The sequence below is a fragment of the Falco biarmicus genome, chromosome 2, assembly GCF_023638135.1.
Source record: "Falco biarmicus isolate bFalBia1 chromosome 2, bFalBia1.pri, whole genome shotgun sequence".
Taxonomy (NCBI): domain Eukaryota; kingdom Metazoa; phylum Chordata; class Aves; order Falconiformes; family Falconidae; genus Falco; species Falco biarmicus.
Window position 1 is genome coordinate 74945153 of NC_079289.1, and position 26143 is coordinate 74971295.

At 43.9% G+C, this 26143-nt stretch overlaps 2 protein-coding genes across 5 annotated transcripts in view; one reads left to right on the forward strand and one right to left on the reverse strand.

Annotated features, from left to right (window-relative positions):
- URB1 (URB1 ribosome biogenesis homolog) overlaps positions 1-3065 on the reverse strand; it is a 53582-nt gene extending 50517 nt beyond the window's left edge. The window contains exons 1-3 of the mRNA XM_056329855.1: positions 2902-3065; positions 2431-2570; positions 908-1059 (exon numbers count right to left, since the gene is read on the reverse strand). Coding sequence (XP_056185830.1) covers positions 908-1059; positions 2431-2570; positions 2902-3028 — 419 coding nt within the window. The 5' untranslated portion in view covers positions 3029-3065. The remainder of the gene's footprint in view (positions 1-907; positions 1060-2430; positions 2571-2901) is intronic.
- Positions 3066-13368: 10303 nt separating this feature from the next.
- Positions 13369-26143, forward strand: part of EVA1C (eva-1 homolog C) — a 40579-nt gene continuing 27804 nt past the window's right edge. The window contains exon 1 of one of the 4 annotated variants that reach the window (XM_056328787.1): positions 13369-13824. In XM_056328787.1, coding sequence (XP_056184762.1) covers positions 13698-13824 — 127 coding nt within the window. In that variant the 5' untranslated portion in view covers positions 13369-13697. Of the gene's footprint in view, positions 13825-17204; positions 18456-19141; positions 25519-26143 lie in introns of those variants that run through there. The other 3 variants (XM_056328783.1, XM_056328785.1, XM_056328784.1) reach the window with 3 other exon arrangements.

Below are 26143 nucleotides of genomic sequence, written 5' to 3' on the forward strand. Positions count from 1 at the left end.
GTGCAGATCTTGCATAGTTTCAAAATTTACTTAAAATATACCTATCAACCCATATCTGAGATTCTATGTACAGTCAAAATGCTTGTTACAATAAGATAAACTGAGTGGTGCAGGAAGCATGGTTGTGCTCAAGAACTGGAAAACAGAAAACGCTTTTCTAATTCTGGCCTGTTCAAAGACTGAAAGACAAATCATTGGCTCTAGACAAGTGATTTCCAGTCTCTGTTTCTTTCTCTCCCTTCTTCTTCCTCCCATGTTTGTATTAAAACGTCTCTGGCACTTGGAACTTCTCAAACCCTGTCCATGGAGCATGAAAAATTGTTGTTTAAGACTGGACTAAGTAACACATGAGTGCTTCAATCAGGTTAAATGGCCTTAGACTGAAGAGACAGGGAAAATCAGAGGAAAACCCATTCTAAAAGAAAAAAAGCAAACTACTATAAACATGGAAATCTGACTACAAAAAATACAGGGAAATAAAAGACTCAAGAGCAGCTCTTCTTGCCATCACAAGATAGACTGCTCAGCCTTGTGAACTATGAGAAAGCCTGCTCCTATCTGTTCCATGTAGTACATTTCACTTCACAAACCAAGCAGCACTGAAATAACAGGACTCAAGGTACCATCCACTTTACCTCTCACTAGGACAGGCGCAACTGACGAAAACAACAGCCTCGGGGAAGTATTATACAGCATTAGATTGTGTCTTGTACCAAAGCTTCCACCTTGCAAAGACTTTCATGTGCAATTATTCTATTAAATGTCATCAGCATAATTAAATAAAAGTGGATTATTAGCAATAAGTCAACCTGAATATTGCAACATCTTGTACACGTGTGCAAGAGCCATACAGCCCCTCGCGATCAGCTAACAAGAGATTCTCCAAAACAGTATGGAGAAGCCTTACCTGTGATTTTCAGAATACAAAGCAGCATAGACCAATCTCATGTAGGAATGAATCAACTTTTTTACTATGTTCATTCCCACAACAGAAAAATGGGAGAGGTCACTGGCTGTCCTCAGTAAAATGGCTTCTAGAGCTTGAAAGATTAACAGCATCTGAAAGACACAGAAATACGTTAGTATCTGTCAGTGTCAGGTCCAGTTTGAATGATTAGCTGAGCAAACAGTAGTAAACTGTTAAAAAAAAAAAAAAAGAGTAACCCCACCACAAGAGGAACATATGAAGGTGGAATTAGCTTCTGAATTCACCCCCAAATTAATGCTTCTTGGATTAGTTCTGAAAGTGCAAATTTTCAAGGAAGCCCCTATACAGATACTACATGAAAGACCAGAGAACCACAGGAGGTCAGCTGACTCCTCTTTTCAGTTGCTTAACTCATGCAATTCAGTAGTCGGAAGGGATAACTTCTGCTAGAAAACCAAGCCAACGTGCTGACTGAAGGCCTGTAAAATCCTATACAAATAAACTGAATGTAAAAAAGGGTCCCTCCTCACCTGTGAATTGAGACCTGCATGCATATGCATGATTTATCTACATATGCACAACAGCTGCTTCTGGGGATGCAAACACAGACCGCACTGCAAATCTCAGTACAGGCTGATGGATCTTAAAGGCCCTTTTCAAGCTGGAGACCAAGGCCTAGGGCTAATGAACCAATGCTTTAAGAGACAACTGCTATTAAGTGCACAATGAAACGTGCTGGAGAAAACCATCTGAGCTCCTTCACTCTTGAATTGAGTCCTTCTAGATGAATCCAGAGTCCACATGGCACTGGAACTGTATTCATGACATGTATTAGCCCCTCTTAGTAAAAGGGTCTTGAAGCAAGCATGTCATCAAACATAACAAAGATTGTCATCGCACAGACAAAAATGATAATTTAAGGCAAGGACCAACAAGTGGGGGTTAAGAACACTATCCAATTTTATGTTGTAAGTAGACTTAAGTTAATAATGCTCCCCCCACAGTGGAAAAAAAATAATTCCTTAATTCATTCATCATGTTCTGATGAGCAAAAACTGTGCCCAGCTCAGATGAGAAATATGAGGTCAACTCCACCAGTGGCTTCTTAGAAATATTGATGAGGGAGACGTCTAGTTATCTAAAAATAATTACTTTCACTGGACTAGGTTTTTTTGTTTGTTTGCTTAACTGCTTCTGTTGACCCTCTTATTTCACAGATGGTCTTTTGATAACATTTAGAGAACCTCAAGAGCTTGGTTTTGGCAAGACTACTGGTTGTGCATATCATTTAATCCAGGACCATCTTTGCACTGAAAAGGGCATTTCCCACTGGATCAGCGCTTCTGCCACTGTGACATCCAGGGAGAGGAAAAACACCAACAAACCAACCCATACCACATCACCAGAGCTATTCACGCTGCAAAGCATTTATTCAGCAGTTCCTCTCCCAGTCGGGATGCACAGTGACAGGTGTTAAACTACAACACCCACGGCAAACTTACTTCATTTTCAGGTTTCCTTTCTCCATCCAGAAGTTTGAATATTTCAGCACACTCCATGGAAATTTTAAGGTATCCCTCCACGACATCATATATTTCAGGTGACGGCAGCGTCTTAGCAACAGAGACGAAGGTCTCCAGACCTGTGGTGAGAGAGTTTCAGGCAGGGACCCACTGCCCGGCCTGGGACAGGCCACGAGCTGCCCCCAGGGCCCCGGTCGGCGGCGGGCCCACGCCCCGCGGGAGCAGCACGTGCCCGCGGTACCGTAACCGCAATCGCCACCATCATCACCGCCGTCATGCCCACGACGTCGCTCCGGGGGCAGGAGAAGTCTCCGGGGTCCCCGCGGAGCCGCTCTGCGCCGGCGGAGCACGCCTTTACCTCAGGACCGCACCGCACCGCCGGGCACGGCCACAGCGCTGCACCGGCCGGCACGCCGGCCGCCCCCCGCCCGGCCCGGCCCGGCCCCTCACCCTTCCCGGCGGTGGCGGGGTCCCGCAGCAGCGCCTTGAAGCGGGCGCCGTTGAACTCCTCCTCCTCAAGACAGGCTCGCTTGGCCGCCGGTGGGCCGGCCGCGGTCACGCTGCCGCGCTTCGCCATGGTGCTACCGCCGCCCCGCGAGGGCCGCCCCGGAAGCGGCCTTGGTAGCGGCGCCGCGCCCCGGCAGGAAGCGGCAGCGGAACGGGCCGCCTCCCCGCTGCCAGCGAGGGGCGGGGGCGCCCGGGCCCTGAGCGGAGGGGGCGGCGCGGGGCCGCGGCTCTCCCGCCCTCAGAAGCTGAGGCCCGGCTGCAGCAGCGGCCTCTCCAGCCCCCGCCCGTCCCGGGCTGATCTCTCTGCTTGAGACCGCCCGGCCTTGCCGCTCCTCCCGCCGCTGCCCCAGCTGCCTTGCGGCTCGTAGTGAGCACGCTGCCCCGCCTGCCCTTCGGGGCTTTCTGGTGGAAAATGGCCCCGCTCCGAACACCCCCCCTCGCTGGCACGGGGGTAGTTTTGTGAGAGAGCCGCGGGCACTTGGGCGCTCGCCTTTGCGGATGGACCCGACCCTGTCACACATTTCAGTTGGTGCCTCCTTGCCCGAAACAGCCCTGTGCGGTGCGGTTGTTGCCTGTCAGCCAACCGCCCCCCGTCCCCCGTGGGGCATTCGTTCCCCGGGGCAAAAAGCAAAGCCACTTCGTACGTGTACCTGCATAAAAGCATAAACTACCCCTTTGCGTGTTCCACCATTTAGGTTGGAAAAGGCCTCTCAGGTCATGAAGTCCAACCGCTAACCCAGGACTGCCAAGTCCACCACTAAACCATGTCACTAAGCACCGCTTCTATGTGTTTTTTTAAAGGCCTCCCTGAGCGGCCTGTCTCTTCCAACACCCGACCACGCTTTCAGCGAAGATATTCTTCCTAACACCTGATCCAAACCTCCCCTGATGCAACCTGAGGCCGTTTCCTCCTGTCCTGTCACTTGTTACCTGGGTGAAGAGACTGACACCTGCCTCGCTACACCCTCCTGCCAGGCAGCTGTAGGGAGCGGTAAGGTCCCCCCTGAGCCTCCTTGTCTCCAGGCTAAACACCCCCAGTTCCCTCAGCCACTCCTCATAAGCCTTGTGCTCCAGACCCTCCACCAGCCCCGTTGCCCATCTCTGGACACACTCCAGCACCTCAATGCCTTTCCTGCAGTGAGGGGCCCAACACTGAACACGCCATTCCAGGTGCGGCCTCACCAGTGCTGAGTGCAGGGGCACGATCCCTTCCTTAGTTTGTTGGCCACGCTGTTTCAGATGCATGGGTGTGTGTTTCATTGTCAGAGCAGTAAGTGCCCAAGTTGACAAAAGGAGTTAAAAACAGTTGCCACACCTTTTATTGCCTCCCATTTCTCTCTCAGGATGCTTCAGTCATCTCATTTGAAGTGCAGCCACACAGTCCCGACTGGTACTGCTGAGGGGTAAAAGCTTTTGGACTAGGGGGACTTCAAAAGCAGATCTCCAGCACCCTGCAACAGTCTCATCCATCACCACTTGAAAAGTCAAGCAGATTTGTGTCTCCACTGGCATCACAGTTTCACAGGATTGCAGTCCCATGCAGTCCTGAACCAAGGAGACACAAACTTTGGAGTGCCAGGGGAAAGCACAGGGTGCCAGGAGGCAGGGGAGGAGAAAACTTCTTCAGATACTAGGGAAAAGGTAAAACGATTGTCATCTGCAAAAGCAATAGCAATAAACTGCTTTCCAATTAACAGGCTGTCTTTCCATTACATTTTTAAATTTATTTGGTTAAAACATCTTACATAAATACTAACAATTACAAGCAAATAATGAGACACTGTACGAGGGTACTGGTCACCTCAGCCTGTGAAACACATTACTCAAGGTGGCCAAATGCATCGTTCTCTAAGCTTAAATTGAAACCGGAGGTTTTGCTTTCAGCAAGAGTTATTCCAGGAGAAGCGCAGCAATAAGGAGGAATGGAAGAAGTCTTGTTCTTATAAGCTGTTAGATATGAAATGCCAACAGTTGAAACAGTAGTGGAAGATGAAAGAAATTGTTTTATTATGTCAGTAAAAGAAAATTAAAATCAAGTTAGAGATCTATCCAAAATGGATTCTTTTTCCTATTTACAAGTAATAAATAAAAGCAACATTAATATTTTTCTGTTTTTCCTGACACAAGTTTTTGTTAAAACTGTTGGTGTCTGGGTTTTGGGTTGGGTTTTTTTTTGGTTGGGGTTTTTTTTCCACAAAATACTGTTAAAAAAAAAATGATCCAGAAGAGGGCAACATTAACAGCCATTCTAAGATTCAGAATGGACAAATGCTTTAAGGTTGATGGAAGATGCTGTAGTATTTTAAGAACAGACGGTGCAGTAAAATAAAAGAAGGTGAAGTTAAAAGGCATAAAAGGGTAAAATAAAAGGACTACATGAGACTGGAAAAAAAAGGCAATGTGAAAATATGAATTACTGGATACTAGGTATGAGGGCTTTTTTAAAGTAACAGAAAAACAAGTCTAGAAAGTGTCTTAATGCTAGTTACATCATAGTCCAAACTCTGCTATTTCATGATATTTCCAGAAATACTTAAATTTTAACTCAGTAGATTTCAACTATTTTTCTGTTTGTTTTGATGGCAGTTTCATTTGAGATTCACCATAGTATAGCAAAATCTATGCAAAGGCACAGATTGTTCAGTTCTTTCATAAGACATTATTGATGGTTTGTTCTGGATGAGGGGAATCCTTTGTTTCAAATTTACCATTTTCTTGAAAATTAATTGAAGGTATGCAGATACACAAATATATTTGCAATTCCAGAAACTGTGGGGCACATAATATGGAAAGTAAATCACATTCTCAAGAGGGAGTTGTTTTGGTTTTGAGAGGATGAAAAGGAAGACTAGAGCTGGTAGAAGTAAAAAAAAATATTATTTCACACAGCTTTTAAAAGGCTTAAAGCACCCATACTGATACCATCCAGGTAAAAGTCATGTTTGTCAGATTTACAAGCCTGATCACTGTCATCACACCATTTCTCATAGAACATCTAGTATAAAAATATTGCTGCAAAATACTACTGAAAATTATTTTAATTACAACTTTAAATTCAATTCTTTCTTCTTGCTGCCTGAGTAGCTGTCATAGACCTTAATGAGGATGGTAAGGAAGACTTAGTTTCACTTCAAGCCAGATTATTTCCATGTTCTTGCTGTAGTGTACTTTGAAGCCTGTCCTTTTCTTTCTCTGTTGTATCTATGACAGTTTTCCTCCCCCAAGTCTGTGCTTTGGCAAGCTCCATTATGGAGACCCAATCAAAGAATGAGACATCAAGCTTAGACAAATTTCATCTGTTCTGTTATGCCTACACAATTAACAGATGTAAGCAGTGAATGAGTCAAGTATTAATTTCTGAGCTTCCCAGTTTTCAGTAAATTGAAATATACTTCTGTGATTCTTGCCAGATGAACATATAATCATATCCAAGATACACATTGTCCCTTCGGCATTTGCAAGTCCAAAAAATAATTCCCCATCCCTCACATGAACCTTAGCTCGTGCCTTTGTTCAATGAACAGTTCCAGATACAAACAGAAATAGTTAGGCCAAGTGACCTTTTCCTGCATCAGTCATAATCCTACCTCTGAAGCCTTTACCAGCTTGAACAGTGTCCAAGGTAACATCCCCCAGCCCTGCAGTCCTGCCTAGTTTTCCCTTGCCTCCCAAACCTGAACGTTATTCCTCACTCTAGGATCCTCACTCATGCAATCCTGAAGGCAAAATCTGTCCTGGCAAATGAAGCCACTTCTTACCCAATAGCTTCATCAAGGTCTATCTTCTGATTTCAGCCATAAACGCTCCTGTCCTGCTCACCCAGCCCCTATCTCTAACCTTTAGCTATAGCTCAGCAATACTTTCTATGCCAGCCCTCAAGCTTAAGTCAGTTGAGACGATTTTACATCATTCCCTAACCATGTCCTGGTGAGCCCTACCAAATTCAGCCTGACCTCCTGGCCTGCAACCTCACACTACAGACGAGTGACTATCCCTATAAGTAGGGCTGCTGACAGAGCCATACCTAAACAGCCGATGCTAAACCCAGACCAGACTTGACCTTTAAAACCGCTGTTTGGTTTACTGGAGCCCCTGCCAGTTACAGTACCACTGCACCATTACTGCTGTCAGTGGTGCTTAAGTACGGCCATCACTTAATGACCATACATGTTCTGTGATTCCCTACTCCACACTAACATTTGTCCAGAGCATGTAGGAAATGCAATAGTTTCTTATCATGTTTTTTTCATTTGATATATAAATTAATTATAGAAAGCATTCCTAGGAACTGAACTTCATCAAAAATCACATCTTTAAAACTGCTGTTCTCAATGTTCTTTCACGGTTTACAGAATTATTTCACAGAAAAGATTCCTTCAGTTTTCCCAAAATTCAAAGTTCCTGTGTGAGATACAGCTGTTTATCAGATCTTTCCTCTTTCCAGCCTTTGACACCTGAAGGCACGGGATCACAGAGGGAGAGAGGGTGGATGCTGCCATGAGATGGGCTAAGCATCAGGACCACTTCCTCAACACAGCCTTGCAAGAAGGCAAAACTCCCAACACAGCCCAACACTATCAGCTCTTCATCATCACGTGTCCAAATGCTCTGTGCCCCACACTCCCACTGTCCTCACTCAGATCAGCCCAGTGCCAGCTCATACACTTGGAGATAAAGACATTGCAGAGCTTGAATTCCAGAAGTTCAGAAACAAGGGGTCTCAGTGATGGTCAAGAATGGTGTACAGACTCAGGAACTGAGTGGGCAGGCTGGGCAGAGGCAATAAACCCTAGTGAAACCGCCCTGCAATGTCAATGCCACTCTGGCATAAGCAGTTACAGCAATTTAGTAAAACCACAACTTACTTTTGCTCTTGCTGTTGAAAAAACAAAATCACCCCTCCTTCTCCAGTCTCTTAGTTATTTCAGCTGGAGCAGCACTTCTCTGAATAGCTAAAGGAGTGCATTTTAAAACCTGACTAATGACAGTTTATCTTCCCTACCATTACACTAGAGCCCTATCGATATCAAAGGACCTAACTCACCTGCGGCGTCAGCAGTACAAACATACATTAGCACCAGGGGTTTGAGCCAGAGCGCGGTATGAGTCGGGAATCAGGCTGCTTGCCCAGATGCTGAAGATGGATGGAAAGATCAGTACAGAAGGGAAGAGGCCAGAAGAGCAGGAAGGTCAGTGAGCAGGCTGGGAAGAGCTATAAGCTGAAAGCAGCTGTGGGTATTTATTTGCAATAAACTGAATAAACTCTTTAGTTCAATGTACAGAACAGGACCTTTGGCACTATGGGACAGTTATATCCAGAGGTGGAAAAAGGGTATCTTCTATGCATTCTGAAATCCTTCCCACCTTCTACACATGGAACAATCTTCAACCGTCATCAAGCCTGAGGTAGTTTAATATAGTCACTGAACATCTCTTCAGAAATTAGTGCTGAACCCTTATGGTCCTGAGAGAAAAAGCAAGCACTTGGAAACTGCACTATTATTTTCAAAATTTGTTATTTGCTTCTAATTTTGGGGTGCTCAGGTTGAATTAGTGTGAGGTTTGGATCTCAAAACCATTTAACTCTCACTGATCAGATATTGATATGGGCTACTCTTTTCTGAAACACTGCCAGTTTTGCATGCCTTTGCACACCTAACTCGAGAGACCTTGAGACCTCATTTTCCAAGGCTTTTGGAAAAGCCATTGCTTTTTCAGTGCTTTGACATTGATTCTGTGGCTTTAAAAAGCTGCTGTCTTGAATTTTAAGTACACAAGATCATTAGTCATTTTGGAAAATCTTAACCTAAATACATATTAAAGGAGAAAAAGTGACAACAACAAGCCAAAAGACAGGCTCATAAACCTATAATAAGGCGCTTTCACAAGTAAACAGGCTGATTTCCAAGACTGTGGCCCACCCAACAGCTCTGTCCTAATGTCCTTCTTAAACTGAGAGGCAAGACACACAGTCTTTTCCAGTCTGTCTTTGCAGATTAGTGTCAGGAAGTGACCAGGGGTGATTTATGTGCTTTAAGAGGGCAAGACCAACAAAGCCAGAAGCTTTTTCTTGGTGTGTTTATTCTTTCTCCACCTAAGATCCTTTTTTCTCTTGTTTCCAGCAGTAAGCTCTTTAAGATGGGGCATGTCTCCTAATTCATGCCTATACAAGTGCCCAGGTGTACTGCTAGAGAAAATCTGTATACAGGAGAGGTGCCAGTAAGACTGGCAGCATGCAGGAGGGTGAGTAGTGACCTTCCTGCTACATGTGGTGAGGTAGCTGGAATCAGATGTCATTTGGATGGAATAAAACACGAGGAGACTTTTACAAACTTCATGTGTTACACCCTCCTTTTTTGTGAAGTGATCAGGGTCTCTGTGATGTTATAATGAGTTTGGCCAAGAGTTGGCTATGCAGAAAGCAGCTTATGACCACAAAACTCAAAACTTGTTAGCTAACCTTGCTGTCTCTGAAATGAGTAAAAAAAAGGCAGAAAATAACAAATAATTTCCCTCCTTCTAAACCTGCTGGGTGAGGTTCTGTGCTCTGTATTCATTCAGACTTCTACTTATATGCATGAGAATGTTTCCCAACTTGGTCCTTGCAGAATTACTGCACACTTTAAGATCTTGTTGGAACTTAAAATATGTAGCACCCCGTGAGAACTTAGAGCATCCAAAACACATTTAGAATTCAAAACATACAAGAAAGGCTTCTCTACCACTGTCTTAATTCTTGTATCCATAGAAATAGGAGTTGAATTGGGAAAAAACTGCTATGTTATTTCAAATAATTGCCATATAGTGATTACTGTAAAGCCTGTGCTTTGTTTTAATGGCTCTGACACTCATTTCCATAGAAACAGAGAAAGGATAGCAGCCCACTTGTTTGAACTGTCTTCTAGATTTCATCTGTGTCAGAATGGAGGAATATAAAGCATTTAAAAATGTGGGAAAAGCCTGGGGTTCTGTACTTAGATTTTTTTGGTTTTTAACCCCAAAAGCCAAAGAGAAAATTAGTAAACTTATTATTTTGGGGGAAGAGAATGAAAATTACATGTATCAGCTTCCAATGAATTTACTGGGAAGACAAGAGAAAGAAAAAGCGCTAGAAGGTGTAGTGGGGAGATGTATGGTTGTGTGTGTATATATGTATTAATATATATGTGAAAAAGTATTTCTGAGGTTATATATTTCCAATTATTTTTGTTACTGTGCTATAGATCTTTTGATTTTTTTGACTAATAGAAAAAATTAGGCCATCTAATTCAACTATCTTCTATTATTTCACATTGTTTATTTCCTAACTGACAGCACTACTTTTATTTGAATTTCCATACATCAAGCCATGATATGAGTTTCATACTGGCAGTTTGTCTGAAATTTGGAGGAAAATGAATGATATGGAGAAAAAAGAAATTAGGAAAGCAGATTCTGGCTTTGCTCTTGCAAAGCTTCCATGAAACACCACAGTTCCTGCATTTTTGACATTGTGAAATTATTTCTCTTCTCCCCAGGTTCAAAAGAGAGAAACTGTTTGAAACAGACATGGTATCTAGCCTGGATTCTAACTTACAGCCTTTCATTTTTTGTTTGGTGAAAAAATGAACTTCACTCATGTTGCTTATAAGGAAAGGCCAAGGCTGAGAGATTCTACATGCTGAACATGTCTGGATTAGTTATTTTGTCTTCCAACTACTGAACATTGCCAGCTTGTAGAAGCTGCTTTCAAGGCTATGGCAAAGAAACACATTCTGTACATCAGGGTAATACTTTCTTCCTTCTTAGCTTTGTGTTTTACACTGCTGTCTCCAAGTTTACAATTTAAGCACTACCCGTAGCAGGGAATAGCAGGGATTACCAAAAACATTACAGATTTTAGGTTAACGTTGAATAGCGAAGTAGCCCCCATGGAGAGAGGTGGTGTTTGTCAGTGCCATTTTACTGAAAACATGTCTTCAATTCTTGTTGGCAGCAATGTCCATAAGTTGCTTTCCCCCATAGGAAGGCTTTCCTAAAACACAGATTCCTACACATAGGAGCAGTCAGCTGCCTCTAGTGTTGTTATTCAGCTCTCACTGCTTCACCTCCCTGGAGGTTACCTACAATGTTTTGAACCTCTCCCAGTTCAGTCATTCCACTTGAAAACCGTCTTTGCCTTTAGGTTATACCTGCATGGTGCCAAAAGCATACCAGGCTCCACCACTGGATGGTCTTTTCCTTACAGCACCGCAGGAATAGAACAAAACAATGTTATCTCATTGGAAAGAGAAGATTCACAAGTTCTCATAAGGCAAACAGTCCCATGGGGTCTTCCGATTATAAGACTTGATTCAAAGCCTTTCAAGCATGAGTACAGGGTATTTCTCAGTGATTTTTGATGTTTTATGTATTCTTCTGCATTGATTGTGTACTTTTCACAGATTTGTTGTCTACTCAGAGTCACATACATCAGGCTGACTTGCCATCATTGACATTTATATTTCAGGGATCAATGAGCAGTTCAGAGAGGAGGAGGTGAACCTGTTAGACCTATAGCAGGTGGCCTGAATGTGAGATTATACTTCCATTGACTGCATAAGGGCATGAGGGTCTTGCATTGTGACGCCACAGATCATCTGACTGCACTCACTTGAAGTTATGGTAGATATGTAGTTATGGTAGACGTGGTAGGTATGAAGTTAGGGTAGACAAGTAAGTTCACTGTAGTCATCTAAACACCTTTCTAGAGGATCCGAGTATGGCCCCCAAATGCTATCTTTTATGGCAGGGTAAAAATCAGTGCTACTTACAACATTCCCCTGGGATTAATTTCTGCCTTTGGTGGAACTAACCTGTGACAGCAAGTTCAGAAAATGTTCGATTAAATGACCAGCTATGGCAAGATCAAGGGGAGTGATGAGAAAAGTTGGCAGAAGACTCCTGCAAGTCTCCTTCCGGTACCACAGCCAGAAGGCACAGGGTAATGGTTCAGTTCAGAAGCAAACACTGTCCGTATCTGAAGCAGCCAGAAGGAAGGCTTTTGCACACCTGGCAGAGCTACTGTTCTCTCTTCCCATCCATGTTTGCAGTTGAAGATGCTTCAGAGCTATTCCATTTTATCCTGTTCTTTTGGCATCTTTGATCCCATTTATCCAAGTTTAGTAAAAATCGATGGCATGTCCCTGACCTCAGGCAGGTGCATGTGAAATCTGGTTTGCTCTTATCTGTCCAAGACTAAGCAAGCATGATTATAATGTATGTGTTATCCAGTTGTTGTTGTGTGTGAAGAGGGAGAGAGTGAGGAAAGAAAGTGGATTCAGATTCAAACATGAAGTTCAAACTGGTCAAAGTTCAGTGTAACCTCCAGAAAGAAGTGCCAAAGTTTGGAAATTCAAATCTGGATGCTATCCAACTTCAGTTGGAGCAGGAGGAGAGGAACAGAATTAACAACATTAGTTTGATTCCGTCATCATACTCACCCATGGTTGATTTTTTTTCAGGAGAAAAATCAGTGTGAACATGCTTGCCAGGATGTTAAGAGCAAGATGTTCTTGCTACCCACTTTGTACCCAAGCACAGCCCCAGGGCAGAAGACGCTTTGCATGCCCTGTTTCCAGTGTTGCTTTTAGGCTCTCTTTCCTGAGGGCAGCTCTTACAGGAGCTAGGAAATGTGTGTCCTGATTTATTCTCTTTGTTCCCCCATACCTTAAAAGGAGCTCTGAATTATATTTGAAGGTGGCTTAGCAGGTTGTAACAATTTGAACTTCCCATTGGTGTACTTTTCAGGCTTAGAAAAGATTTCAGGGAACAGCGTGAACTCTCTGCAAGTGACTTCAAGATGTTTTCTCACTTTGTAATGAAAGCTTTAAGCAAGCCTACACCACTTCAAACTCAGCTATGCTGAACTACGTGAGTCTTAAAAGCTAAGGGCTGTGATAAGGTGTTGTCAGGCAACAGCATGAGGAGAGGAAACGAAGAAAGGGAAAGTTTCTTTTGCAACTTGAAGGAGTCAGAGCCATTTCTTAACCCAGCTGTTTGCCTGTGAAATCCAGAGCTCCTTCCAGGCATGGCTGTCAGCTGGGGCTGGAGCTGTTGACTTGGCAGGGTCTGGCATGTGGGACAGAGAGGTCTGAAGGAGGAAAAGTAGGGAGATTGCGCTGTGGGGAACAGGGAGCGATGGGGAGCACCTTGCTTGGGAAAAACACAAGCTGGGAAACGTTGTCACATGAGCCAGGGTGCGTGTTTTAAGTCCGTGACAGCCCTCCAACCGTCGTCAAGCAGGAACGAGGGGGAAAAATAAGTGAAGGCCGTTCGGGGGTGCGAAGTCAAAACCGTGCCTGTTCGCCAAGAGGGAGGTGCCGGGACCTCGAACTGCCCGGAGGGGGGTGGAGAGAGCCGGGGGAGGGCGGGCGAGGTGCAGCCGGGTCTGAGTCAGCCCGGCCCGCACGATGCGCGCTGAGGGCAGTGCCAGGCACGGCGCCGCCGAGAAGCCTCTTCCCTTCCCCGCCGCCCGCGCGGGCTCCGCGCCTCCCGGGACCCGCTCCCGCCGCGGCGGGGGGCGGCTGCGCTGCGGCCTCGGCCAGGGCCGCGCCGCCCTCCTCCTCCTCCGCCGCCCGCGGTGTCCCGGGGCAGCCGGCGCTGCCCCGCGGCGGAGGGCGCCCGGCGGGCCGGGGGTGGCCGTGCCGCCAGCCGGAGCCGGCTCCATCATGTGAGGCGGCGGGTCTGCCCCCCCGCCCCGAGCTGCCCTCTCCCGCACCATGAGGGAAGGGGATGCGGGGCGGCACCCACGCCGGGGACAGGTAGAGCCCGGGCGGCTCCTCCGCTTCCTCTCCTGCGTGATCCTCGTGTGCGGCGCGGAGGTCGCGGCGCTCGCCGACTTCTCAGGTACGGGGCGGGAGGGCCGGGAGCGACTAACGGTCACCCGGGACGCGGTGCGCGGCGCGGCAGCTGGGGGGCTCGGCGGCGGCCGCCGGGGCAGGAGGGCACCTGCGCCCCGCCCGCCGGGCAGGGGTCTGGCGGCGCGCCGGGTGCCGGCCCTCCGTGGCGCCTCGGGAGGGCAGCCGGCCGTGCCCCCGCACCCCGGCCGGGCGCGGGCGGGAGGTGCCGGCGCTCCCGGGCGCGGGCGAGCGGGGGCTGCCGCCTCCTGCGCTCCCCGGCCCGGTGGCGGCCCGCGCCCGAAATAGCGCAGGAAGCTGCGTGTCACCGGCGAGCTCCGGGCACGCCGTGTCCCGGGGCCGGGACGCGGGCCTGCACCCAGAGGGGCGGGGGCGCGTGATTCAGATGGGCCGTGGCTGCGGCCCGGTGCGAAGGAGGGGAGGGAGGCGGCGAGGGGTAAGGGCTCCAGAGAGGTCCGGCGGGGAACGGGCGTGAGGACTTGAGCTGTCGGTTGCTTCTCAGCTGCGCGGAGAGAAAGCCGTGCGTGAATCGGCCAGGGCCTGACCAAAAGTGCGTGGAAGTCCCTGGAAAGATTCCCACTTTCTCCTGGAGACTTGGAGTCGGGCCCTGAGTGCGCCGTCCTCCGCTCCGGTAGCGAGCGAACGCTGCGCGCCCCTCCGGGAGAGCGCTTCGCCTGGCCGCGCTGGGCTGAGGGGGTCGCGCCACAGCGAGCAGGGGCACTAGCTGTCCCTCAAAAGTCACATGCGCGACCACTGCGAGGGTGCTGCATCGGTGCAAACCGAAATGACCGCAGAAAACGGGAAGAATATCCTTGTTCCATCAGAACGAAGCAGCAGTCTGGCTTTTCTGCTTGAGAAAACTGCTTTTGTAACTTTTCTCGTGCTCCAGGACATCTCACTGCAGTTAAAAAAGTTATTTAGAAGAGCAGTGTCCTTCCTTTCTATATTTCACAGTAAGCAAAGCATATTCCTGGTGGTTGCAAGCTTAAGGAACTACATTTGGGTCAGAAAGCAAACCTTACCCTTAATAAACAGCAGAGCTTTCCAAAAGCCAGTTGAGTGCACTGGAACAAAGTTAGCATGTAATTAATAGTCCAAACGTGTTGTTAGGCATATTAATATAGGTCATGTTAATACAGTTCAAAATGCTGGTAATGGTTCTGTAGAAACTGTTGTCTCAGCAATAGGAAAATACCGTTTGTGATTTTATTATTGTGCCCAACTACATAAGCCTGAACTTTTCTAAGCAAGCTACCACCACATACAAAGATCAGAATGGTATACTTGGATAAACAGTGTTTCTCCTGTTTGATTCCTTTCACATGTAGAGGGCTTTTAAATCCTTGCTATCTCATTTGTTGGTGTTTTTTTGGCTTAACTGCTGGCTTGTAGATGTTAGTTTTGGAATCGCATGGTAGTTCTCAACAAGAAAAAAAATAAATGTTTAAATTTTCTCTTTCAAATAGTCACTGAGTTAAAAAAAATATCCCTCTAGTTTATCTAGGAAAGTTCCTCTCACAAAAGTCCATTCACTTTTCAAATGAAGTTATTTAGATAAGGTTATCCCAGATACATTTCAGAAGTCCAGCAGCGTTCAGCATTCATTGTGCATTGAACTTTCCGAATAGTAGAATGACGAAGGAAAAATCTCTGTCTCACCACAGGTATCAGTATTAAAAATGTCAATTCAGTAAATAACATGCAGAAAACAAAATCAGATTCCAAAGTTCTTGCCAAACTGGTAAGTTTCCAGGCCTGAACAAATTCTGCTCACATTTGCTTTTTACTTTTAACATGAAGATTAATCCAGAATGACAGAAAAGACAAAAATGTTATTGGAGCCTTTTAAAAAAAGGTATCCAGAGCACACAGAAAAGTTTTTAGCTACCTACTAAAGTAGGTGCTGTGGGCCAGGAGCTGTCAGCCGTAAGGTGACACCCTCCAGTGCCATCCCCAGCCAGTTTAATACCTGTTAAAAGAATTACAAGCAGCTCCGTGACAGCAGCTTCAAGCTGAGTTTCTAGCATTGCTGAATTTCCTTATTTGCTCCCTTCCTCGGCAGGAACAGCGACTTGATTTTTCATAAGCTCAGTTGAATTTACACGAAAACAAATCTGCCCCGTTTAAAGGGGCAGTGCCCTGCAGCTGCTAAGGTGCAGGCAGCTCCTGGGGGATTACCCTGAGGGATAAGGAGTGGGGAGCTGTCTCCCCCTGCTTTACCCACTACCTGCACTTTCACCCTTCTGGAAAGGATCAGGTCTAACCCTGCCCTTCTGAGAGTAAAGCTTCCAGGCAGCAGGTTATAGATTTCTGCGTGTAGCCCATGTCGTAGCAGAAGGAACAGAGCTCTGAACCTTGAGCGTGTTCTGTGTGATTTGATCTGGCACTGGGAATTTAGGAGTGCACAGAGAACTGGAAGGCCAGTTGCTAAAACTTCTCCTTTTCACAGATTTCAGGCTTTTATACCCAGAATCTCAGGCATCTACTTTTTTGGGTCATTGCCTTTTCTGCTTTCCAGCATCAGATCTCTACCTCAGCAGCCCAAACTCTCTGTGTCATGTTGTTCCTGCCGCCCATTCTGACAGCTGCTATAATAATTTCCCAGACTGCTGTCAGATCGCAACTGCATGTGTAATCTTTGCTGTTTGCTTTATGTATGTATTAAATGGTGCTAGCAATTCTAACCTGCCCGGAGTCCATTCATTAATCACAAGACGTAGCTGCTTGCTTGTAACAATACAAAGATGACCCCTCTTGGGATCTGTTTGATAGATTGGAAGAGAGAGCAGACAACAGTGTATGTGGATAGTGAAGGGTTATTATTTATTTTTTTTATGTTTGACTTGTATTTATTTCCCTATTTAAAAAACCCTAGTCATTTTTTATGGATCATTTAACCGAACAGAAGCAGTGAAACTAGTACAGCATTTATACTTCCTTTTTGTAAGAGAGAGGTTGGCAGCTGTGGCTGCAGATTTCTTTGGTTATCGCTGGGCCAGCTCTTCATTTGGTTATTGCAGGTCAGTTGCTATTGTGATCTTGTTACTGGTCTTGTCCTTATAGAATATAGAGCTGCAGGTTCTTGTTCTCATAGGTTTCAGTCCAAATTTTAACTATGACAAAAAATATTTGTTTGGTGGGTTTTGTTTTGGGTTGTTGGTGGGTTTTTTTGAGACATTTCTTCACTGTACAATAACATTCTAAGAACTGGTATGCAAATTGGTATTTTCTGGAGAGAAAAATGTTCTGAAACAAGACTCCAGAAGCAGTTCTAAATCAAACTCTGTGAGGAGGACTCAGTGTCAGTGAACAAAATTAGTTTCTCCTTTTAATAACAGGAGATAATGGAGGTAAAGTAATTTGATATAAACAATACTTAAAGATCTGCATAATCTATTGTCCTTTAGCAGTTTGGTGGCATCAAAGAACATATTCATTAATTGCACCGGTGATTGAAAGTGGAGGTTTGCTCTGAGATCTGCAGTCCTCCGTGTGATTAATTTTTAAAAGTGGAATCCAAGCATTTATGCCCAAATTTGAAACTGAAAGCTGAAGATTTGGAAGAAGAGAGAGATAGTAAATCCACAGTTCTTTCCTTGGATCTTCATGCATATTTGTTTGATCCTACAGCTAGAGACTTTTCTTCCCCTCATGCCTAGTCTTCAAAACACATCAAACCCGCCTTTTCACTAAAATATTTATTCATGTCCACAGTTTCATTCCTACTTGACAAAGCTCTGTCCTCACATTGTTTTTCTGTGATCACATGCAGCTTTCACATTTCAGATCAGGTCCCAGTCCAGCAGACTGAAGACTGCTGTGAATTTTGCTATTTCTCCAGTCCCTGGGAGCCAAAATCCTAAATAATCTGGGCTCCCAGGAGACTGTCAGAAGTGAAGAGAGAAACATTTTTCAATAGATCAAGACCGCATGACAGCCATTTCCTCACAGCTCCTCTATGTTCAAGGACTGGTTCCCAAAATAGGCAAAATAAGGAGCTGGCAAAACCAGCAAACTTATATACTAATACCTAACTTGCATACCTATACTGTATAGGTTGGTGGGGCTATAGAAAGCCAAACTGCTACCAGAGCTGCTGAGGGAGAGTTGGTTTTGCTGGAGATGGTGGCATTTGCTCAGGAGCATATACCTTCCCAATAGCAAGAGTCACTGGTCCCTCATCTCATCCCCCTGTCCTCTTTGGTGGCAGTGGGAAAAGTGCTCGGCTCTCCCCTTGGGTCTCTGTCTTAGACCTGTTCTGTCTCCCACTTTTATTCCATCTGGTGCAAAAGTGAACTGACTTCTTACATGTCTGGGAACAAATTCCTTCTCTCTGGCAGCACTGAGGAACACCCATTTACCTTTTCTTATGCCTCTTATTTTTTCCCTCTTCTTTTCTACATGCTACTTTGAGCTTAGGCTTTCTGCTTGAACTGGCCTCCTTTGCTCACTTCATCAGTCAATCTCCCTTTCTTTACCTTGGTCCCAGCCAGGTTTTCTGGGCAGCTTTCAAGAAACGTGGCTGTAACTGAAGATCAAAAATGAAGTAACTGTGCGATTGCATAACTGGACTGAAGAATGACTTTCTGGATGTGAACAGAAAAAGCAGCCACTGCTTAGGTAGAACATTTTAATCTTTGTCTGCTGGTGTCAGCTTTTCTTTCTTTTTCCAGAACAGTTCAGACAGAACTAGGCATTACTTTAATTCCATAGACTTGATCTTCTGACCCAACAATAGAAAACAAATGGATCTAATGAAAAAGCAAACCAGTTCACTCAAGAAATATAATCTGATCCTGTGGCCTTTCTGCATTAAAAGTTTCCATTAAGTTGTGGCATTTGCCCATCCCAGATTCCCCCAGGCAAAAGGAAAGCAAACAAATGCTTCAAGCAAATGCTTTGTTTGTAATAATGTGGCAGGATCAATCGTGACCAACCACAATGATGCAGAGGGTTTTTTGTTGGTTTTGTGTTGGTCAGATAAAATCCTGTATAAATTTTCTTGAGTCGGTTCTGTTGACTCACCGTGGCAAGTGGAGCTTATCCTTTGACCAGGATATTTAAAGAGGTGCTAAAAGGAGTGATTGTCAATGATGCATCTTCTTGATACTGCCTTGTAAAAGTCAAATTAAAATTTTGATTGTTTTGTTTAAAGACAAATATTTTATTTTAGAAACATTTTCCACTATAATATGAGAGTTAAACCTCAAAGTCTGGTTTAAAGTTTCTCAAAGTGGAGTGGGTTTGGATCTGGATTTGTTCTGTGGAACAAAGAGATGTGTGTCAGAAATGAGATCTTAGTTTAGATCATGGTGCTGAGATCCAAGGTTTTGTTTCAGGCCTATGTCTGCAGTTCTTGCTTCTTGAGGAAGTGTAGCTTACGAAATTCCATTTTAGAATTGGATTTTGCTGAATATTTTTTGTTAAATCCACTGATCATCCTTGTTAGAGAAGTAAAAGCTTTGGTCCTATTAAGTTCCTACACATTTTGTAAGCATAAGCAGCTAGCATCCCCAAGAAAGGATGCTGTTCCAAAAGCTCTCCTCAAGTGAGTTAAAGCATAGTGTGATGCTCCTACCCCTACAACAGATGTTGTGAAAATCAGGGATGAGACACAGACCTATAGGAAACCTGACTTCCCGAGCTCCACTGCTCAGACACGAACATGTTTGAGTCTGTCTTTGAGATTCTTACACCTTTGGGGCAGGAACTCTCTTTGTTCTCACTGTGCAGTTTGCTGGCACCTGACACATCATATGTTATTTTTATTAAAAATAAATACCAGGGATTAGCTCCCCCCGCCTTCCTATTCCATCTGCTGCTGATACCCTTCTTAGTAAGACAGATCTTCCAGACAGTCTCAGCTTTATTAGAGAAAGGGGTCACAGACCTGTTCCAAGTAAATACTCAGATTTTGATGGAATTGTCCCCAGACAGAGAAAGCACTGTCTGACCGGTCACCAGTTATCAGAATTCTGTCATCTGCCAACCATAATCTACAATTAAAATGGAAATATTTTGATATATTACAAAACACAGAGAAAATAGTGTCTTAAAGGGAGCTGAAGAGCAGAAGGAGGCGTGGTTGCGCCTTATTTGTTCAGCACTGGTGAGTCATTTCATCTGAATTTCTATGCATTTGAAGAGTTTTGTTTCAAAGGTCTATTGTGTGGCTTCTGGCAACAAATTAAATACCAGTGATGTTTGGCTCTTAATTTAGAATTAATTTTAAAACATCACTCATAATAAGACCTGATTGAAAGCCTATGGTCACTGGAAGGATTCCCAAGGATTGCACAGGGCTTTGGATGAGGGTCTCAACCCACAAATATCTGTTTATTTTTCTTCATTGTATTTATTCTTGGATGGAAAGACAAGAATTAATTTTTCCGAACAATTTTGGAATTTTGGACTTTTCTTCAGGCAAAAACTGAACTGAGGACAGTGAAATGTTGTGAAGAAAATCATCAGGCTATGAGAGTAAGGTGGGGCTTTTTTCTTTTCTGCTTGGACTTGCCATGCTATAAGCCATCATAATATTGCAGATCAGTGAGCTGTCAGAGGATGGACTTAGTGATTCAGTAGGCAAATTGTCTGATCTCCAATTTATGTGATTTTTTGAGTGTCAAAATATAGATGGGAATACAAAAAACAGAGTTTGAGTCAGAGTTCTGTTTACAAAGTTAAACCTGCATTTCGTTTTCCAAAGAGCTGGCAATGAACAGTACTCCCCCCCTGCCTCAAGTTTGTATGGATGTTCAGGTTCATAAATCCAAGTTTTCAAAGAAATATTTTCCTCTAGTGCCTGATGTTTTTCCTGCTTGCGTTCTCTGGGAAGATTATAACTTTGCTGTCTCTTAGGCATAATGATTCACTCATTCTGTCTCCAGAAGCAGTTGCCACCCGCTGAGCCTTTCTCTTGTTACTTGTTAATGGCAGTAGAAGAGGCTACTCTGCCTCCAATGAAAAGAGGATTTTTTGGCAAGGGCAGAAAAGACCATCAGTCTCCCTTAACAGTGTTGTACCTCTTGTCAGCATTTTAGGACAGGAAGGAGAAAATATTCCTTTTCTACTGTAATAGTTCCATATTAAGTCCCAGGACACATGTTTATCCCTGTGGCTTCATGGAATAGCTGAGAGAAGTGTAACTGACTAGCATGGAGTTTACTACAGACCAAAATCTTTGGTGATCAGAAATAATTTGCCTCTTCCTGACACAAAAAGGGAAGAAGGAAATAAAAAGAGAAAGTGAGTGACAAAAAAAAAAGTGCCGGAGGATCTCTTCAATTTCCTCAGAAAGCCATTGGGATGCAGCGAAAATAAGCATCACTCCTAGGACACAACACAAGGTAATATGAAACTGTAGATCTGAAGGAAACAGAGAACAGCTGTGGGAAGATACGAGAGAGAGAGAATAGGCATCTGGTTTGCAAGTGTGGGATTCATGTATTTTTCCACTCTGCAAAAATTTAATTCACATAACTACCACATGCACTCTGAGCTGAGTGGCATGGGTATGAAGAGGTTATGTGGTTCCTGGAGAAACAGTGCCCATTTGGCATAACCAAAAAGTTACAGGAGGTCTGTACTTACTTCATGATATCTTGGTCTTGTTTTTCTAAAAAGAGCTTATGGCTTGGCTTCTTGCATGTGCTGCTGCTCCCTGAGTAAAATCTGTGTACTGGAGTCTGAATGTGTTTTTATGTTGAATTATCTGCTGGTTACATTGGTCCATTCTCTGGCTTAAGCGGAGACAAGCTCTTGCTTAATCTGACCCTCAGATTTAGCAGTGAGAGTTAGGGTCAGTAGGATGGTTATGATCCATGTTATGATCCATGAGGATCTATGACGATGAGGGGAAAAAATTAAAGACAATTTCCTTGGGAAAGCGGCCATGTTGATAGAGCAGTTCATGGAAAACCTGACTGGTGTCTTCATCACTGATGTCTGCTTTGATTGCCATACAATCCCAAAAGCATTTTCACTTTTAACGTAAGTATTTTCTTATTGAAGGCTTAATCCTTCATCTGTGAAGGCAGTGAAAACAAATTGCTCCATTAGCAGCAGGCTGATTAGCTTCCAGTGTAAGTATGCTGTCTCTTCAGCAGCCAGTTGACTTTTTAGCATTAGTCAATTAGATTGAGTTGGAAGTGACAGTTCTTATGTTGACCTGTCAGCTCAGGCTTCAGTTTTGGGAAACTTGTAGGATCTTTATTTCTTTTAGAAATTGAAAGGTGGTTTTTTTTTAATGGTCACTAATAGATTACTGCTAGTTTTTCCAAGTGAACATCTACCCCACATCAAAAATGTTTAGATAATATAAAACATACAGTGATTATGCAAAAATTATTTTCCTTGTATGGCAAACCAGCTTTTCATGCCACCTCCAGCAGTACAAGTGAAAGGATGAAGTTAGGAGGATAGCAGTCACTTGTAAAGAGTATGAGTGTTGGGGGAATAGTGGAAAAAGGCACGCTGGAAAAACCAAGCAATGGAGGGTAGTTAAGTCAAATTAGTGACTATGCAAGAAAGCATATTTTAAGAAAATACAGATTTTTATGTGTATCTCCTGAGTGAAGCTGTTACGCTCATTCCTGAACACTGAATAGAATAAACTACTTCTGCCTAAGGGTATTTCTTACTGATAAAAGGCTGTAAGACCAAGTCTGGCTAGAGTGACTCAAACTGTATGCTTACAAGGCACTGGGATGAAAAAGAATAAAATGATGGGGCAAGAAACATAGTGGTGTGAATTTCAGAAACATTGTCTTTCCTGGTTAATGTTTTACCCTCTGTCACTATTACTGATTCCAAAAAGAGCTGCCACAGCAAGAACGTGCAGACAACCAAGGTAGGAGACTAAAGAGAATTATGAGAGGCTTCTGTGAACGGAGCTAAATAGGCACTGTCATATCCACACGCACAAGCTCAGCTCTGAGAGTAGTGATTATGCAGTTACCCTGAGCAGTGTAGTCTGTGGTGTAGCTGCCTCTAAAGACCAGCGGAGAGTATGTCAGGGGAGATGGGGGAGGAAACTCAGGGGTTAATTTCTCTTCAATGCTTCCTTCACAAACCAATGGAGAAAATATTGCTGGAGAAGTACTGCAGCTGGATCCTAAATACCAGTAAATATTGAAGTGATGCTTCTAATGGTGTTTGTAGTAGAGTTAGTTTATCAACAATTCTGTTATCACCGCATAAGATCTCTTCCTTCAGACTTGCCAATCTTGCTTGTGTATTTTTAATGACTGTTGGCACAACTCTTCATAAAACTGTGGGAGCTGATGTAGATTTACCGAATGAATTAGCCTTCTGGGACTCCCACAACAATATATGTGCTATTTCAATCTATTTTGGTCTAAAATGGATTTGTATGTCTTTAAAATAAGCTAGCAAATTGCTGTGCTAATTAAGCTAGATTGAACGATGCACAGGAACTAATATTACTAAATCTGTATATGAAGGCCCAATTCTGAGAATCCTTGTAGGCTGTGTGCTGCTGAGCTTCAGACTCTAAAAATATTACATTGCAAAGCTGCTTTCTTACCAAAAAGACATTACATCAGTCAACACTGAGACTGCATTTAATAAGTGCTAGCCATTAGACTCATAGCTTGAAGTGCAGTTCTCTTTGATGCTTCTATATGGTGACGTTCATGCCAGTGCGGTGAGGCTGGACAGAATATACACATTCCTTTTTTTACTCTAATGCTGACAACTGCAAAAGGGCCTTAAGCCCTTGAGTTAGCATCCTCTGCCATAAGGAATGAGTCCAGCAAATATGAGTACCCTGTACTGTCTTGGGCTGTATGTGGGAGATGTAGCACAACTCTTGGCTGACTGCTTCCAAGCTTTTGGTAATCATATTTGTTCAAACTGAAACTTTCTAAGTTCCCAGTTTTTCAGTGTTCTTAAGAGGAAAAAAAAAAATTCTTTCTGGATTTTCATACCTTCAAGTTCATTACTACCTTTATTGCTGCTATTTAAAGCAGTAATGCCAGGAGCCAATGTTGCATATAAAAACTATAACCTTTTAAGAGATCTGTTTCACACACAGAGGTATCTATTTACAACCTTTGCTCTCTTAGGCCACTGGGGTTTTTTTGTCTGTCGTTGTAATTCTAGTTTATCAGTCCTCCTTTGCAACAAGAATTGATCAGTAAGGCTTAAAGCTTTGCTCAGCTGCTTAGCCTCAGTGTTTTGTGTGGTTTTATGGTACTATGTTTTTTTAGTTGAATTTCTTTGTCAACACAGTGGATGCTGTGACTAATTTGGCTAATTCTGGAAGAAAGGATTACGCTTGGATTCTGCATTGGTGTTTTGAATCTCACTAGAAAGTTACAATGAGTGAGTAGTCTGGGTTATGCAGACAGTTGGGTGGGATGATACCTTCTGGCCTTCACATCAATGGGATTTGTTTGTTGCTGTATGATTCAGGCTTAACTTTTGAGCCAGTCTCTAAGGCCTTGTACATGATTTTGTATGCAGAGCACCACATACATTGCTTATGAATGTGTGTCTTGGATAAATGGGAAAGCTTCTAGTGGGGCTTTCACACAGAGGCATAGAGATGTTATTGGGACACTGCAGTATTGCTAAGTTTTCTAATTTTGACAATTCCCACAGTAGCTGACCTTTTTTTAATGAAGTTTATTATTGTTTTAAAGAAGAGTGAGATTTAATATTTTTGAAAAAAGAGGAAATCTAAAGTCTTATTCATTGCAGAATAATGCTTGAAAAAGTGACTGCTGTAGATAACACCACCTCTCCCTCCATCACCCAGTAACCCAGAAAACAAAGAGAAAGCCCCCAACATTAGGTTTAAACATTATTCATCTAAAGATTTTTATAGGGACTGCTTAAGATTCTGTTTGGTTAGGGTAAGAAATCCCATAACTCACAAGTCACCTTGTTTTGCAGTTCAGGTGCACACACAGCCATGACCTCACTCCATCCGTGCTGGGGTGAGCCGTGGTGGTGCTCCAGCCCTCCCTGTGCCCTGCTTTCCAGGGGAAGAGAATCTCCTCGTGTGCTGGCTGGAGAGGAGCTAGTGCGTACTTCCCTAGCATGCAGGGGACCAGAATGTAGAGGTATGTTGTAGTCCAGGCACAGCCTCTAGATCCCATATTAGATATTTGAAAAAGAAAACGTTTTCTCAGTATTTGCAACTAACATAATGATTAATTAAACAAATACAAACTGAGACATTCTGAACAACAAATAGTTCCCTGAAGTGCCTGTAGCCCAGCCGATGTGCTGGGCTGGTGCCTGAAAGTGACACAGTCTTGCTGCCTGATTTGGGTGGTGACACAACCCTGCTGTCTATTTTGGATGACCTGATTTAATTGCGCCATTTGAGAGAAATGCAGAAAAGGAAGCATGCCTCAGAAACAGTGACAGACCCATTCAACTGTTACAATGCCCTCTCTCCTGATAATCATGGCTGTTATTAATTGTAGAGATAAGAACATATTTTTCCCCTAACCTTACATTGTCGTTTTGCTAAATTTTCTGCCTCGAGGGAAGTGTGCTTCTGTACAGAGTTTGGTAAATGATACAGGGATACTTGTGGTCTCAAGATGGAGCTTTCTACCAGGGTGACTACAAGGCCACGCTGCCCATGAAAGGAGAGAAATCAACTGGAAATTGCTGCCTCTTGTGCAAGCACCACTCGAGGACTGAGGTGAGAGGCAGCAGCTACTGAGAAAACTTTATTCCCTTGCTGAACACAGGGCAGGCAGCACCCTGGTACGTGAAGAGGGCTGGCATGAGGAGAGGAAAAAAACTGGAATTTTTCAGGGAAGAGCAAGAGAAAATGATGATTTTTCGAGTGGGAATTCTTTCTCTGCGTGTAATGTGAGCTGCCCAGTCGGCACTGCTCTTTGCAAAGGGCTGACGGCTCCACCTGTGTCTATGTAGTCTGTGTGTATAGTAATAAAAAATGCAGGTTTCTGTGATCTGCCATGTGAGACAAACAATTTAGATGCTAGTACGTCACCACTTCTCTTATCAGAGAACATTAGGTTTCAGCCAATTTCCATTACTATTTTTATCCTTTATTGTGTGCAAATACACAAAGATTTTAGTAACAGCAGAGTCAGTTTAAATGCCATGTAGAAGGCCGAAGAGTATAATGTCTTGTTTTCACCAGTCCCAGTCTGTCTAATGCCATTTTTACAAGTGAACCATATTGCTTATACAGAATCAGAGCAATTTTTTTATAAAGGCATTTTTTTAAAAGGATTGAATAGTTGTAATTGTTGGAGAAAGGTGCTTAGATACTGGATTAGGAATTTGTAGGATCAAAG